Genomic DNA, 18204 nt, shown 5'->3' with positions numbered 1-18204 from the left:
GAAAAAGACTGCAGAAAGAAGGGACAGCTGTAAAAAGGATGGAAAAAGACATCCAGGTTACAAAACTCAAACTGCATGAGGCAAGCACAGAGGCTCGGCAGGGACTGAAAGAATGGTCTTTATCTCACACAGGTAAATGCGACCAGGAGGTGATTGCACAGTCTGCTGCTCTGGCTGGGGACTGGAACAACACAGCAGGTCCCACTAGAGGGCTCACACGCTACTTAAAGGGGATTTTTATCTTACAGACATTATAGATGGTCCCTTTGTTTTGTTTTGAGAAAATTACTGTGGCATAAAAACGTTCTGAAATCCCCGAACCTTAGCATTATTTTAATATTCTGAAGCAAGAGAATGCCTCCAAAGCATTTTTAAAGCAGACTTCACTATTTTAGCTAAACAAAATCCGTAACATCAGTTGGAATTACACAGTGAAGTTTGCCTGCATCTATGCACGCATCCAGCACATTAGAATACGCTTTCACATTTGAAGATCATACAAATTTTGTAATGTCTTTTTAAAAATCACTCCCTGAGTTTAGCTACTAATGTAGATCTCCAGTAGCTCAGTAAATACAGTCAAAATTTAGAACGTCTGTTGTTTGGTTCACTTTGCATTTGGAATTTATGTAAAATATAAGGAAAAATTTGTTATTAAAACGGACTGTAAACTGGGTCAAACTTTACGTAGCATTTTCGAAATAATCCTCCTCCTTTATTCATTTGAATTCAAAATGTGAAAGTTTTGTTTGTTTGTTTGAGTTTTTTTATAATTATAAATTATTGTGTGTTTATATCACAAAAGCATCTAAAGGTCCCAACAGAAATCCAAGCCTAGTGTGTTGGGAACTGTATGAGCACATTGTAGGGGACAGATCTTTCCCTGAATGGGCTATAAAGGAAATAAAGAGAAGACGCAAACCCCGCAAAGAACAAAGATTGCAAGTCACGCTGCCAGCCTCCACATGGATGCAAAGAGAGACGAACGACATACAGAACAACTTGCAGTAAACCCATGGAAAAGCCGGACTTCTATTTTTTGTGTGCAACAGGCCAGTGCTACAAACACAAGACCACTTCCCTTTCCCGATGCCAAAGAGGGTGTAAGAAGCACAAAGATTTTAATATTTTTATGTTGGATTTTAATTGCCATGTGTTTGGACATTAATCCCTGTGAAACACAAGTGTAGCACTGGGGTTCGTTCTGAGCGAGCAGCTGTCTGTGAGGGCAAGGACAGATTTTGAGGCCGTATTTTGCATCCAAGTCTGATAATACTATAAACTTCCACAAAATTTCTACTTCTGAATCTCACGATAACACAGAAATCCCATCCTCTCCCCTAAAACATAGATCCCTGCCCCTGCCTGAACATCCCCTATGCACAGTTAGTACGCAGTTATCTGGGGAATTCTTTCCAGTTTGGGAGTAAACCAGGAAAACCCGACACGGGGTCAAAAGCTGGTCAGCGTTTCCATGTTGTCTCGCACTTGGAGGGACGGCGCTGCAAAACAGGCTTGGAGAGGTTCTTCAAAGACCCCTTCTCCCACCCTGCTGAGGACCAAACCAACTCATCACGCTATACCTCGCGGCAGTCAGACCTGCTTCTGGTTGCTACGAAAAAGAAGAAAAGCTGGACACTGTCCCTTACCGTCACCCAGCTCCCTCCACTGTCAGGTTTCCTACAGCTTTATCACTCCCTAGAGTACATAAACCCTCCTCTCGACAAGCAGAAAACGCTTCAAGTACAGGTGAAACACAGAATAAAGGCTGCTCCCTCTAATGAGGCAGCTGGAACCCGCTAAGAGAGTGTGCTTGAAAAACAAGAGAGGGAAGGAGAGGCAGAGAGAGGGAGGGGGGATAGGTTTTGTTATTCAGTCCGCAGTTCAAGTTAACTTGGATTGAGATTGGCGTTTGCCGCTCAGACGGCGTGTGCGTTTGCCAGGCAGCTGATGGGCAGAGGAACAAGGAACTTTAGTGGTCCAACCCCTAACAATGAACTGAGATGGACATGGGGGGAAAGGGCAAATTTTTAGCCATGAATAGGAGGAGAGGATGGATAAGTCAGATGAATGTTCTCATTTCGGGGGTGGATTGCAGCTCTTGTGCTAACAAGTTATCAAAAGACAGGCTGGAAGCTACTTCAGTGCTTAGTTCTGACATTCAAAACAGTCTTTTCTTTTTTTCTAACAGGTTGGGAAGTTGTTACCCCTCTTTTAGAGGGACCGAGGACACTTAGTTTCTGCCCAAGAATCTTGTAGTCTTGAGCAAGTCCACAAAGAAGGATTTCCTCCTTGCCCAAAATAAACACACTTCTGGAGGGCCTTTCTCCGTGGGTATCAGAGCACTTACAGTTGGTAATGAATCAGTTTGTCAAAGCAGTATTATTTCCCTTTTTTTCTGAGCAGATGAGGAAATTGTAACACAAAGATCACAACGGAAGGACAGCTCAATACATTTCATTCCCAAGTACATGCAATAGACATACAAAGAGAATGTTACACAGACTTTTGGACATACAAGTACTCACACACACAGAACATGTGCTTACAGGGTCCGAAAAGCACAAATACATGCTGCCTGTGGTAGCTGAGCAGATGTGACAGGACGACTTGTTCCCTTGGCCCTCCAAAATTTGCTGGAGTGAGTCAGACAAGTAGCATAATGGGAGGAAACACTCTCTGTGTGTCGGTCTGACACTATGGGCGTGAGCAACTGATGCAGAACTACAAAGGGCTTCCTCACATGATCGTGGGAGCATGTTGCCTGTGCCATGCGTGAGGCTGGTTCTGCCACCTCCATTCTCACGACTGGTTCACCTCTCCGCGGGATGGAGAGCTCAGACCCGCACAGCACCATGCACAAGCCTCGCTCATTCAGTCAGGATCCCACTCTGCATTGCCCTCAAAGATTTTAGGGATAGCTTAAGGAGACTAGCCTTGGTAGCCAAAGGTAGTCCTGGTGACTATCAAAAAACCCCAACCTGGTGGTATTCTCAAGATCCATCCTTTTGCCTCTGTTATCCAGGGATGGTGTTTTCCAGGAAATAACTACTTTTCCCATGTTTCAGCCTCAATTCTGAGACTGGAAACACTAATACAAATATCCATGTAGTTCTTATGGAGTCCGGAAATGATAATAAGGTGCAATTGGGCAAGATTAAATTCAGTCTACAAATGATCACCATCAAAGGCCAACTGACGCAAAGACCTTTATCTTATAGTAAAATCAGCATCTACTGTATACTTACGAGGAAAAAGAACATGCTGCTGTTTGAAGTCCTTAACACCATCATCTCGCTATAGAAGTCTGAAAGTGTGAGGCTGCTTTCTGTTTCAAACTCTACACTTTGCTAGGTTCTCAGAAACCAGGAAAACAGGCTGGTACAGAAGCCCTAAACTAACCCTAAAGAAGAAAACCCCTTATTGTTTAACTGTCCTGGATTAACATTGTACAAATGTTAGAAATGTTTGTGACTTTGAAATTAAGGTCAAATTTAAAACTAATATGAACTTTAAAACGTAATGTTAAAAAATAAAATAGCTTTTCTTTATCAAATATACTGAAAACTGAAAAATATTGAAATTTCAACAGCTAAGGATTTTGTCCAAGAAGGTGAAATTTTTTCCTGGGCTTTGAACTTGTAGAAATGTTTTTAAAAGAGACAATCTGAGCTGTGATAATAAATTTTTTTCAAATCTTTGAATTTCTCATTGGACAGGGAAATGATCCATCTCCCCCAGCTCTAACTACAAATGATGGTGGGCAGGCCTCCTACCTCTTTGGCTAAAAGCTCCAGCCACATCATAACCAGCGTCCCCTAGAGGGTCAACATCACAGCCCAAATCTACTCCTGAACTCTCTTTTTCACCAGTGGTCACATATATTCACACTGAAGACATGGGTATATGCCTTTTGTTTTGTTACACCTCACAGACTGCCATAAAGGACCTCAGTCTCCTCTTTTTCCCTTCTCCATCAAATAGCTCTCCAGTTTCATATGGTTGTTTCAGCCCTGGTGAAGCAAGAATCTAGTTACAGATGCAAGAAGTGCCCTCCAGTGAAGCCCATACAGCCCAGTGCAGCTTTCACTAGCTTCACTCTGGGAGCACTGGTACAAACACCGACTGTTCCTGCATAACCGACTCCATCTTCAGGAGTTCCTTGAACCATGGCACATTTGTGGGATGCCGGACTAAGTGATGAAATGTGTAATTTACAACAGTGTTTGCAGCATGAACTCTGTCCTGGCAGTTTCATGTCCCAGTCTGTACAGCGTTTGTGGAGACTGGTAGAGATGCACGCTGCAGAACTGCAAGAGTAAGATCCTCAGACCATTAAAAAATGAGTGACAAAGGAATTCCGGAGGGAGTGGGATACGGTCCTACGCAAAGAGTTGACTTTGTTGATATGCAGGACAAGAGCACGAATGGACAATATGTGCTTTGCTTTTATTTGAGATTCAGTAGATGCAGAAAGGGTCGTTCCTTACCTTGATCCATTCATGTGGTCATATTCCCTTTTTACATTGACCCGGACGGGCTGATTAATCCACTCCTGCTGAGGAGGCAAGGGGTTGATTTTGTGCGGCTGGCCATAGTCAGGGTTCCCTGAGGCTGTCATATCTGCCTTGGGGAGGTGAGTGGCGGCGCCGTACGTGGAGTCAAAGAGGGACTGGTCGTCGCTCACCACCGACAGAGCCTCCTGAGGAGAAAAAAAACCAAGAGCTCAGAGTCATGACTAAACTAGTAACTCCACTCTTATTCTCTCTTTGAGCTGGTGAGCACCTGCAAGGGCCCCACAGCTGCCCAGCGCTGTCTGAAATTGCCATCTGCCAGGATTGCAGATTGAATCAGATTCTTTGGGGTCCAGTAACCCGTATGCAAAACCAGTGGGTTGCTTTGCTGGCTGCTGTGTTGCTCTGGGTGGGGCAAGAGTTAACTTGACTTCTGCAAACAGTAAAGGTGGCTGCTGGGTGCTACGCCATTCTCATTGCTTGCTCTAAGCAGCCTCATAGAATCATAGAATCATAGAATTGTTGAGGTTGGAAGGGACCTTTAAGATCATCGAGTCCAACCTTTAGCCTACCCTGACAAGAGCCACTTCTAAACCATGTCCCTAAGTGCCCCATCTACCCTTTTTTTAAACACCTCCAGGGATGGTGAATCCACCACCTCCCTGGGCAGCCTATTCCAATGTTTAATAACCCTTTCAGTGAAAAAATGTCTCCTAATATCTAATCTAAACCTCCCCTGACGTAACTTGAACCCGTTTCCCCTCGTCCTATCACTTGTCACCAGGGAGAAGAGGTCTGTGATTTCATACAGTTACCTGCCCACCTGCCTGCACTTGCTGGTCCAAACCCAGCCAAAGAGATATGTAGTATGTAACATTTCTGGAGTGCCGTTTGAAGGTCTATACATCTTCTTTCAAAGGGGTTTGTGTGGTGTTTATATTTTGAGGTTACCAGCGAAGGAGAAGCAGTCAGTACAGGTCAGAGTTACGGGTGTTAGTGGTGGGATAAAAAATGCATTACTTTACCCTTTTTGTTTATTTTGTGGGAAATGTAGGACTCGTGAGTTACCAAACTGTGCATTTCTAGAAATGCTTAAAAACAGGAAATTGTCATCCTTTTTTTTCCCCTGCTGAAACTCCAAATGTTGACAAAAAGTTTTGACTATCAATTTCCCTGCATTGATGCGCTTGGGTTTTCTAAATGAAGCATGCCAGGCTCATAAAGGCTTTGGCACAGGCCTGCCTTGTTCAAAGTGCATCTGACAGGGTCTGCATGTTCTTTATGGAGCTAAGCTAACCGCACATAACACAGCTGCCATTATGGCTGGCAAGCCAGAAACTGAACGAGGAACCTCCCAAACTAAAAGCACACACTACTTTCATGTGAGTTAATGGAGCAGACCTCCAAAACAAAGAGAGCAACAGACCCACCTACCCTGTGGGCTGAGAATTCAAAAGGCCCGTAACATCAATGTGCAGCAGTGGGTTACCCGTGAACACACAGACACTGTCTTTGCTTTGAAAGCTGGTGTGTTGCTAAACCCTCGGCGCTCCAAATTCACAAGACGTAGTCCAAAACATGAGCTTTTAAGAATAATAAATTATTGCGCTCGCGCTCTCCCTCACTCCCCCCAGTAGTCATTTCTGAGGTTAGTTTTGCAAACTTTTTCCATGATCAGGGAGGGAAACAGAAATTCTGAAAACTTAGAAAAGTGCAGCTGCTGGAATCCTCCGATTACATGAGAATCTAAGCGCAAATCAGATCTTACCAGGCTCATGATATCATCACAAAAAATGTCAATAGTTAGGGTCTACTGGGTAAATATGAGAATCCCTCTCAGCTTGAAATTAACCCACTTAGAAAGAAAGAGTCAGGTCAGTGCTCTGCATTTACAAATATCAGCACTTTTCTATCTCAGATCTCGGATCACGTAATAAAACCAAATAAGCCTCAGTAGCCTAGAGTTTAAGTGGGCCTGACTAAGCTTGAATTCAGGGGAACCCTCAAACATCTGCATGAGTCCTGCTGAAATTACAGTATTTGCTATAAAAATTTTGTGAGCAACCTCTCACACTGATCAGCTGTGATGACTATTGCTTTTAAACAACAAAAATCAGAGCTTTTACCCAACACTGCCTAAAGGTGCATACTGCAAGGAGCTCAGACTGCGTTCATCCTTTCCAGCAGCTTTTTCTTGGTGGATCCACAGCCTTTCAAAAATAACCCCTCCCTTTTTCAGCTTTAATTAGAGTAAGGTATGGAGTGGAAGGTGCCCCTCGGAAGAATTTCCTTGTGGTGTAATCCCGTATGATCACAGCCTTGTGTCAGAAACTCCTTTAGAGGGATTGAGACTATCTCCAGGCTGTAAACTTTGCCTGTGTAGAAAGGCAGAAGAACACAAGATCTTCTGATGACAGCTCTTAAAAGAGAGCAAGCCTTTCCATCAGAGGTAAGGATATAGTGACTTGCTGCTTCTCTGGTTTGCTGAAGTCAGGATGTCAGGCCGAGGTTCCTAAATGACACATCTTCTGTGAGCCTCTGCTTCCTCTCCGTACAGAAAATGTGGGGATCCCTACATCATGGCATGAGGTGAACCCCAAATACCTGGGGTGCTGGAGAGACAACTGTCTAGACCCAGTCTCAGCTATGCATTGATACTACTGGTCAGAGGCACGGAAACCATGAGTACCACTGAAAATTCATGAAATAAAATTTTAAAATGTTTTGGTTTGGAGATTTCCAGTCTAAAAACATACATGAAGTTGGGGGTTTTTTAGGGAAACAATATCTGGGAAAATGCTTTTTCTGCCTAAAGCCATTTTTCTTCTGAAGAAAGGTTCTGACAGGGAAAAATTTGGAAAGCAGGGATCTTTCTGGCCACCTCCCCCCCAGAAAACCCCCTCACAAACTCACCCCAAAGAACAGCTCTGGACTAGGATCAATGATTAGGGTTGCATCCAAGTACAACTATCTTTACATACGCAGGCAAGTACACACTTTTCTCTGATACGCCGAATATCTGATGGAGAAGCCTGCCTCCTCAGATAAGCATCTTTCTTGAAAGACAAAGCGGCTTCTGGGCCCTGCCTACAGCTAACAGTTAATGGGGACAACGATAATCTCACAGGCAGGCAGCAGTTGCACCGAGAAAGCTGAGCGTTTTGCTGCTTGAATGCAGACAGACTGCAAACTCTACTGTCTTTAAAACTCTGTTGCACGCAGGAAAAGAAATTCAAACGCAATGGCTGCCATCATGGCAGGCTCAAGCAGTTACTGAGCCAGGAATCGTTTGAGCTTAAACCCTGAGTTAGTTACAGCCACAACAGCTACACACTCAAGGCTCTGGGGGAACTGAAGACACCCAGAGCAGATCAGGCAGAGATAGTGGCTTGTAACACCTGCTTACGACCTGGGTCGTGCATGCAAATAGCAAACAAGTATTGCTGATTGCATGCAAGGGAAGTTGGGTGGCACGAAGCCAAGCCCTGCTGCAATCAGCTTCTCTGCGGGGTGTACGTGTCCGGCTTAAGAGAAAAACAAAGGGGTGGCAAACAACAGGTAGCCTTTAGCTGGCAGGGTCAGGGCACGGGGACCACTCAGATAATGTCTTAACAGTAAGGACTACCTGGGACTCTCTTGGAAGAGGACAGGGCTCGGCTGGTCCTGCCGGAGTGTCAAGCTACAGACCCAGGTGGGGAATGTGTACAACCTTCCTTGTACTCACTATCAGAGGCCCTGCTTGGCCAGATTCAGTTTTGAAGGACTAATCCGTTCAGGAAGCGTTTGGCTTCAGTTCTGGCTGAGGAAAAGATCAACAGTTAAACTGAGTACCAGAGGGAAAATTTCTATCCCCTGGAATCGAGAGTTGCTTAGCATTTGGCGACGGGCAACTGGGAAAACACGTCGAGGCGTTAAAGGCGCTAACATAACCTAGCCAGACAGGCCACAGCTCGCCAGGGCTCCCCCCATGCTGTTGCCTCCCCGGCTGTGTCCTTGAGCTGGCCAGACTGAGTCTGAGACAGGGGTCTTGTGTGTATTATTCTGGCATATATGTTACATTATATTGCCTCTGGGAAAAGGCTAGCTTCAGTTTTTCCAGTTTTTAATCACATTCCTGGCATAAATGTGGCAAGTCCCGTCTACGGCAGCTCGCAGCACAGAGAGAGGTAGGTTCAGCTCCCTGTGAAGGGCAGCCCACCAGTGGACTGCCACAAATGAAAGGCTCCCATTGCTATGGCTGCTGAAACAACTGCGCTTAGACTTGGCACACACTTCTGGATCCCTTCGAGTTGAAAATGTCATATGACCATTATTAATAACAGTTTAGAGTTGTACGAGGTTGAATTTGCAGTTTTCCTTTTTTCAGACGAGCCATCTAGACCCAGATCCCAGGTCTAAGGCTACAGTAAGGTGAGGCACACTTGGATTTTGTCCCTGTGTGCTGCGGGAAAGGCAGCCTGTTCTTCTGGTCACACAGGTAGCACAGTGGGGAGGGCTGACAGTCCACCAGTGCTTCAAGCAAGTTATCCTGATTCCTTACCGCGAAATGGAGGTGGCGTGCAAGCTTTAGTAAAAGTTTTCACTGAAGTAATTGAGCAGGACATTTGAGCCAATATATGAACGGAATGGGTCTGAGAAACCACCCCTAGGTAAAAGTCAGGGGCAACTGTGCAATGCAGACCTATGATGTGAATCATCATCACCATTTTCCTCACAGTCCCTGACACAGTCTTTCTTGCATTGATGACTGCACTAATAAGACATCCATCCCTGGGATGTCCTGATGTCCTCGCTAACCTCTGGAGGTTTGTCTTGGACAAGGCCCCAAAAAGTTCAGGTTTTTAACCTTATCCAAAGTTCACTGGCAAGGAAAGCTCGCTACAAGTTCCCAGTTCCCCGGTTTCACCTCTGTGAGAAAGGTCACGAAAACAAGAGCTGGTGAGGTGACAGTAGGCAGTGCTTTCATCCCAGGTATAATCCACTGCCTACAATAACGGCTCTTTCCAGGTGCATGCAATGTGTATTCACCAAATATTGACTCTGAGCTCTTCACGTTCACTTTTCTGGCCATAACCACATTTAAAAGGCATTGCTAAACATCAAAGGTTCATCCTCCTCCACAAAGTCTGACTTAGAAGAAAATGCTGAGTACTTGAACCATCATGCCATGCATGGAAAGATTTACGTCTACCTCTAGTGGGGTGACTTTTTTCTTTTCTTTTTTTTTTTTTTTTCTCCAATAATATACTTTCGCCACTCTTAGTCCTGTGAGGAAATCATTCCTGAAATACTTTTAGAAAGAGAACGTTACCAACACAAATCCACTGTCTGAAGAGCCCAGATGTATGATGCAAAGCACCGAAATATGAGGTACCAGCAGCAACTAGCCTTACACACAGCTTGAGGTTAGCACAGAGGATCTATTCCTTGAATAGAAATGACTTTGGCACTGCAGTGTTAGAAGTCAGCGTTTCTGCAGCCAACATCTCATACAAGCAGAAAAGAGATAACATCAGACTTACAAGAAAATGAGTCAAATTTAAAAAGGAGCTAAGTCTGTGTTGATCTTGGGGCAGCAACTTCGGATGGATTGGACACTGAATGAGGAGGCAAGAAGGCAGAATATTATTCTCATCCCTGCCCTCGATCTTTGGCATAACCTTTAGCAAGGCATTAACCTATCTATCTGTGCCTTTTTGCTCCCTTCAGTCCTCTGTTGCCCTGATCCGTGCACGCTGCAAGCTCTGTGGGGCACAGAGCCTTCTCCAGTGCTGTTACTGGAAAACAAACAGGAATTTTTCCGGTTATTCAAAGCAAGGCCTGGAGTGCAATCCCCCACTCTAACATATCCAGTCTTTACACCTAACCAAAACAAAAAGATAGCAAGACCTCTGCAGCTTTTTCAGCACACTTTTCTTGAGGTTTGCTCACGCCACTCCACCTTCCTTACAGGATATTGTGTGATTGGTGCAGGGACTCCACATAACTCCCCTTGGAAAATTATAATCATAGGCATTTTATTGCTAACAACCACAATCCAATCTTGTGCCCTTCACAATCAATTTAAGGCCTGCCTCTACAGCAGGGGATTTGCAGGCCGCAGCTAGCACCAGAGATCCATCATAAGGCTGGAGTGAAAACAGCAGGCTGAGAGCCCTCGCTGCCAAAGTGCATTGCTCTTTGCCTCTTCTATCTACTTGCAGCATTGCACAGTGACCGACAAAGCTTTCTGGACACAGTATTTTCCAGCTGAACTGACGGCATTCGGGTTGTGGCAACCCAAATGCTGGTAATTCATGCCACAGATCTGTCCCTGCCCTGAGGAGGAGGGACAGAGGAGATGCAGTCTCGCTTTCACTGCTGCAGTAGGAAGACTAAGGATTAAGAAGAAGGCAGCATACCTTTAAAACAAAGTTTCTGCAGATTTGAGGCTTGCTTTGTGTATAAAGGAAGGCTTTCCTTTAATTATTTTGATGACATCCCACACTGCAATAATTTTGCTCTTACTCCGCACTGAAGACTTGCTCAAAACTATACAAAGCAGGTCACTACCCGGACAAATTGGGAGGCAAGCTTTCCTCTGCAGCTCAGCCTGCCTTTCTTTTGCTCTCCACCCAGAGTACTACATTGGAGCGTAATTTGTCAGCCTTAGAATACAGCATCATTTCTTCACAATTCAAATAAATGGGAAACCACAACTTAGTAACTCATGCTAGGGGGAAACAAAGCAGGGATAAGGTAGGCATACATAGCAAAAAAAACACTGAAATTAGCCAGCTAAAAAATGGGGCAAAATGAGTTTGCAAAATTTCTCATAAGGAAATATATCTTCCTTTTTTTATGTTCCCTATTTCCGCGAAATTTCATGCCAAGCAGGTAAAAGAAGGCTACTAAAATGAATGCTCTATTATTTTGATCTGAAGATCCCCAAAACCTGACTCAAAAAGAAAAAAAATATTACATTATGCTTCTGTACTTGACTTTTCAGAAAAGCCTTTGACTTCATGCACATGTTTATATGATCTGGACCAACGACTTTTTTTCTCAGTCTAGGCTGAGAACCGACATAAATCGGTTCAGAGCCTATTTTGGTTTGTTTCCAACAGGCACAACACCAAATGGGAATAACCAGGTCACAGTACTCCTCCCCAGCAAGTTGCTGCATTAGGGCTGATGATAAGGAGGTTTAGGGGCACCAGCCCCAGGGAAATCTCCAGGAGACACCTCTGTGTGGTCTCAGCACAGGACCAGGAGAGGAAGTGGAAAAATAAAAGAACCTGCCCAAATTACTGCTGTGGCCTCTTGACCTCTTAAAAGTAATATGGTGAAATCTGAGGCTAGAGAGACTGGACATGTCTGATAAATGGTGACATTTCCATCATCTAAGTTCCTAAGTCCTGGAGGCTGCAGCTCTTCCTTTAAAGAGAATGGCAGCTGTGCTCTGGAGCATGCAGCCTCCGGGCCAGTCTCCAGCCAGCTTACCTGTATCCCCCGGCCTATAGATCGCGATTTCCCTAAGCGCTTCTACCCGTCTTGGGTGCTGCACACCCTGCTGGTACGGATACATGCTGGGAGCAGCGGATGAGCTGCCTGCCCACTAGCGCATGAGGGACAAATCACAGCTTTTGGCTTCTGTTCCCAGAAGGTTTGGGAGAATTCCTGCCCAGTTCTGCCAACCAAGACAGGTAAGATGATTTAGGATGAGTACTGAACCTTGGGGGTGAAATGTTAAGCCTGTTAAAAGTGCTGGAAGCTTTGCCATTGGCATGGCTTGAGCCAGGTTTCATTTTTTTGGCAGCTAATTTAACTACAAAAGGATTCGCCTCCGTGAATTAATCAGAATAACTCTGCTGAGGTGGGAGGATCTCAAGATCTTTTCCAAGCCATGTCATGTTTCCAGAAAATCAGTCAGGCTTTCCCATGTATTAACACTCTCCTCGACCAGTTTACTGTGCATATATCACCACTGATCTCTGCCCACAGCTTTTCTGCTCCAAAGTTGCTCACGCTCACTAAAAATAACTCGACACCGTGGGGGTGATTGCTTTGCAGAGCTGGGCAGTCAAATCCACCTAGCTCTAATTCACCTTCCTTTTAATTTTTTTCCCTCACCCTTGTAAAATAATTGACTTGCCCTTAGCAGATGCGTTTGTAAACAGAGACACATGGATATAACTGTGAACATACACACTTCAGTAAATATTATTGTAGCATTTTTATGGTCTTTTCTGCTGAAGACACATGGAGGGAAACTGTAAGATGGTTTCAGAGTCTGGCTTCCTGACAAACCTAAACTATCCTGAAGAGTAAATGCAGTCTATTGCTACGCAGAAATTCTGTGCTGACATCAGCTTTGTCCTGAAGCACCCACTGCCCGACTCCGCTCCTTCATGAGGTGCCAGAGGCTGCTTTTCAGTGCAAATATTTCATCGGGAGTTTGCAGACTGACCAAGCGCTTTGTTTCAGAAAACTTGAGCTCACTTTAAACTGCATTTGCCTGTTGCAATAGTGCCACCGTTTCTCTGAAAGGAGAGCTTTTTGGTGGTATTTTTACTCATACCAGAAACTGACACTATATAATGATCCTGCTGGTTTTGTTTTCCACATGCAAAGAGCAATCGAATCTTTTCAATATAAATTATTCACCCTAGAAAGGAAAACAATAAAATGAGAAACCCAAAAGTACTGGGGAGTTTGTCATGAGAGAGGGTATGTCACATCTACGGGCCTCCTCTTTAACAGGCTGCCTTGGAAAAAGACATAAAGCGGAGTCTTAAAAGCATGAAGGAATAGGTGCAAACGACAAAATCTTATCTTTTCAGTTGAGGTTCCTACTGCCAAAGTATTGGAAGCTGTAAAAAGAGTGTTCTCCCAGGAATTCAAGATCTGGGAGGTGGCAGTTTAGAGAGACACAAATATTTCAGGTTTCTCCGAGCTCTGACTCACCGCTACACCAATGCCCATTCATTATTTTTTATTTCACTTTGATACCATTGTCCCAGTTACATTCACAAACACCGCAATCGTATCCTGTTTTGTTCTCTGACACCATTCCCTTCACAATCGCAGGAAGCCCATCAGGAAACATTCATCGGGTGCTGTTATGTTTCCATCCGCAGAGAACAAAACATGCACTTTCAGCCCAAGATGACTTATTCCAGACTAAGGAAAAACAACAGCATGGGAGAATCAAAGCAGAGTCTCCAGGAGAGAGCGCAGTATGTGCTTCTCCCCTGAAACAGGGGTAAGAGTCCTGAGCAAAGCTCAACGCCTCTTACCTAGGGAATGTTTAGCGATGGAAAGGTTCAGCCAAAAGGAAATAAAAGGCATAATCCATCACTGACATCCACGGTGCATATTGCAAGGTCTGGACACTATATCAGAGGGGGCAAATACAAGTCCAACGCAGTCCTGCAGCTGAATCCTAAACCAGATGTGGCTTGAGATTTCGAACATTAGGGCTCCAGTCTATTTGCGCACTGGGTTTTGCCCCAGTCCCTGAGTTACGTTTGGATTAAATCTGTGTTCAGGGTCTCAGTGCTCGTGATATTCAGAGGATAAATTCCGTGTTTCAGCCCAGAGCTGGTTACTTAGGCTTGTTGTCAAGTGTGCATCACATGAAGTATGGAGATAAGAGGAAATGGGAGTGGTGGTTCAGGACTCATAGGAACCTACTTCTTCCCCAAGAAGCATGTGCATATGCTCGATAGAGCACTGTGAAACTGTTATCTGCCTCTTAACCAGAAAAAATGGCATTTACTGGGATGAATAAGTCCCAAAGTTGAGATTTTCAAAAAAAGCCTGAAGTTACACAAGTTGCATTCACATTTAGCGGAAGTTGGGAGCCACAGTCCCTTGAATCCCACTAAAATATTAGGTTTAAACCTCATGAGACAGACGGGCTGAAAGACGAGCAGTTAGCAACAATACCCGGACCAGGTTTTCCATTTCCTTTGCCCACTGATCCTGGCTGCAAATACAGGTGCCATCGTTGACCAGCTGAGCGCTTAATAAAGGCATGCATTGATGCCTTCTGCAGAATACCCTGCTGGCTCCTTATCCAGTTCCCAACTGGTCTCCTCCACTTGGCAGCGGAACTGAGGGCTGCCACCCCGCTGGGATGGCATGGATCTGTGTTTTTCTTGTGCAGCGAGCCCAGTCCCTGTGGCTCCAGTGACGAGATTGTTTCTGCATACGCCTATAGGAAAAGCAGAGATTTTGCGAACAAGCCCGCTCGTGGCATTCCAAGGAAAACAGCCCAGCAGGATTACACTGAGATATTTTCTTTGTCAATCTCAATCGAGATACTTGAACAGGAAAACCCAGTTTACACCACTGGAAGTTCCCAGGGGCTTTTCATTTCTTTACAAAGAAACACCGATGTTTTAATTTCACTGCAAGAGAAAGGTCCTGGAAGGATTCAGGGATAGCCATCACTTTTACCTCCTGGACAAAAAGTGATGGGTTCAAATCCTGTACCGGCACCTGGGCTGGAACCCAAGGTTAACACTACAGTACAAAAACGAGTTGACAAGGTGCTGTTCTTCCTAGGGATAGCAAACACCACAGAGGAAAGACTACCCTACCAACACTCGTTTCAGGAAACTGCAATAGTAAAATAGCTTCTGTTGCCTAACGCTATAGTGAAGCTATTGCTGAAGACAAACATACAGACTAAATATATACATCTAACTCCACCTCTGGTGTCCCGTCTGCTAGAATTGCCCAGTGAATGCTGCCTCCTGGCTAACTCAACAAGCAGGAGATCTGAGAGTAAAAATTAAAAAAAGGCTACTTTACAGTTGTGTTAATGTCCCCATGTCTCAGTTTCCCTATCGGTATGATGCCTGCCCCTGAATGAGCTCAGATTTTCTGGAGTGCTCCAATGTTCGTGGAAGAAGGAGGTCATAGAAGTGACAAGTATTATTCTAGGGCTGGAACTGCTAGACAAAAGCAAAACTTATTCTCCTCCAAGGCTGAGCGAAAAAATTACCAAAATCTCTTATCAGTAACCATTAACAGAAAGTCTGTTGGTTTTATCAGCATGGTACTGAGAAGGGCTCAGAGCTTTGCTTAGATAAATGAGATCTCTTGCTACTGCCACCTCAAGAAGGCTGCGCTCAGGGATAGTTTTTCACACCTGGGAGAAGTAATGGCTTCTTCTCCCCAGCTCCCCTCAGCCGGGTGAAGCAGAGCAGGGAGGCAGAGGCCGTGAATGAGTTCATGGCAGGGAGTTTCGCATGTTTTGCTGTAGGGAAAGCAGGCAAGGCACAAAGCACAGGGTCACAGCGTGTTTGGGAGGGAGGGAGCAGGGAGCCAGCAGCCAAATCCAAGCACTGAGAGCGATTCAGTGCTGTGGCTTTAGATAGGTCACTCAGCTCTGCATCCCAGCGCTCTCCTCTGCCGGAGGTGATGCCAAAAACGTGTACACCCAAGGGCCAGTTTCGGGCTGATTCTGTCAGGTTTCTGTCATCTCGAGGACCTTTGCTCAGACCTCCACGTGATCCACACCGTCCCTTATCAAATCCCCACCTGTAGCAATTAATGTCATGGTTTTCTGGATTTTGTTTCGCTTTGTGGTTTTTGATTTTTTTTTTATTTTTTTTTTGTAATGAAAATCATTAGCTCTGGCTTGATTAACTGTGAAGTACGGAGCTGTCAGGCTCCTACTTTGATAGCAATGTATAGACAAAGCCAGTATCTCAGGGGTGCCACGCAGACAGAGATGAGGTTGTTACACTAATTTTACAGCATGGGAAGCAACACAAAGCAACCAAACACTCTGCTAGAAGTCATTTGGAAGACTGTAGCTAAACCGAGATTAAAACCTAGCCCCCACCCACCCCCCCAAAAACAAAGCTTGCTTTCCTATAGAAAATTGGGCTGCCTTTACATGCAACACTTTGTGATGTTTTCCGAGATGCCTGCAGTATGTTTTCCTTTTGCTGAAGAGTTTCTTACACTCAAATCATGCTAACATAAATAAGAAGCAGGCCTCTCGGCACATCTCCATGTTCTTAGCAGAGCTGATACGGCTGGTCTTATCTCTAACAGGGCAAGTCCCCTGAGCTGTGTTGAAAAGCCTTTTATCAGATGCAATTTAAAGAGAGTTCTTTCTGAGATGTAGTTCTAGCAGCTCTGGCAGGAAAGTGGGGCTTCTGACTAAATCTCCTCTGGTTTTGTTTAGCATTGGAGTGAGGGAGTAGGACAAGGTCCTATTTGTGGGGCTGGCAAGACAGGGCTGCTCCTTGCGCCTTCCCTGAAACACCGCTCTGCTCCCTCAGTCAGAGGAAAACCCTGTCAAAAATGGCTTAACGATCTTCTAATATTTCCATGCAATTAAAGGCCACATCTGTCTCACAGACCCCGTCCTCCTTTGCTAATGTACAGACATGAACTAAACAGTCTGTCTTGTCGATTCGCAGGGTAACAAAGGGGCCTATTCATAACACAGGCACTTTGGCTATTTTGTGTGTGTGAAATGAAATAGAGTTTGCATTTGGAGAATAACCTGTGTTGGAGCTAGCAAGAGATTTCTGCTCTAATAAATCAATCAGCTTTACCGGCTAATAAAATAGCCCCCCCTCCCAATTCTGACTGTGCTAACCAGACAGCCACCCTACAGAGGGGCAACTACGGTTTCTGTGCAGAAGTGAGACCCTACGCTAGCTTCCTATTAAAACTCTTAGGATTAAAAAAAAAAGTAGGTATCAGCTCAGCTGGAATTTTTCAAGCAGCTCAAGCGAAGGAGTTATCCCCGGCCCAAGGAATGTGGGTGTCATCTTTGCGGCCTCGGCAGTGCTAGGCAGTGGGTACGCGTTTTACTACTGTCTTTAGCTGGCTTGGAGCCAGGGACGGTTCTGCTCTTGTCTTTGCTCAGTTCTTTCTGAAGAAAATGGGAGCACTGCTGAAATAAAAAACCCAACAACCAACCGCCCTTCAAAGACCCATTTCTGATTTGTTAATGAAATTGAGGGCTGAAAAAAAAAAGAAAACAAATTGAGGCACACGTTGGCATAGTCCCAAACCAATACCAACATTATGTTTTGCCCTGACTAAGAGTGTCAGGCAATACCTGCCTGTGTATCCAGATGGACAGGGCAGTGCAAGGAATATATCACTGCTTGTCTAACATTTTATTTATAAATGCCTTGGGGGAATGGGCTGGTAGGGGTTTTTTTCCTGTTTTCTGGGCCCAGCACCTTGGCACGCTGGTCCATATTTGGTCATGGTCTGTATCTCTGCTGTCTTAGAGCTTTCACAATACAAACAAATACACTAATAATGTTCACACCTCAACATACTTCATTTCCTCAGCTTTCAAGTGAGCAGGAAGTGTACAGGAAGCACAGAAAAATGGTCCTGTGGTTTCAATACTAGAGTGATACTTGGGACATGTGGGCTCATTTACCATCTAGGCAGCAAAATCGTTTGTTCAACTCAAGTGAAAGTTCTCTATGTAAAATCAGGGGCAAAGGTGGGTGTCAAGGCCGCAGGGTAAGAGATGGACAAACCTAGAATACGGCGAGATACCATTTTCATATCCTGAGAAAATTATGGAGACTATGAGAAATTTTCCAATCCTGACATTGGACAGAAAGTCAAAACTATTATCCAGAGAAGTCCACCTTAAGTTAACGGAAATATTTTGTCTCAGATATTCTGAATGTTTCGTTGCAGTTTTAACCTT

The 18204-nt window shown here is 44.7% G+C and overlaps 1 protein-coding gene across 6 annotated transcripts in view; it reads right to left on the bottom strand.

Annotated features, from left to right (window-relative positions):
* The window catches only part of FLI1 (Fli-1 proto-oncogene, ETS transcription factor), an 89779-nt gene that overhangs the window by 34183 nt on the left and 37392 nt on the right, over window positions 1-18204 (bottom strand). For all 6 annotated transcript variants that reach the window (XM_074561222.1, XM_074561224.1, XM_074561223.1 and 3 more), the window contains one exon: window positions 4491-4702. In XM_074561222.1, the coding sequence (XP_074417323.1) occupies window positions 4491-4702 (212 nt within the window). The remainder of the gene's footprint in view (window positions 1-4490; window positions 4703-18204) is intronic.

This window comes from Larus michahellis, chromosome 17 (genome assembly GCF_964199755.1).
Source record: "Larus michahellis chromosome 17, bLarMic1.1, whole genome shotgun sequence".
In the NCBI taxonomy this organism is placed as follows: domain Eukaryota; kingdom Metazoa; phylum Chordata; class Aves; order Charadriiformes; family Laridae; genus Larus; species Larus michahellis.
The sequence above is the reverse complement of the archived record's forward strand: the minus strand, read 5'-3'. Positions and strand labels throughout refer to the sequence as shown.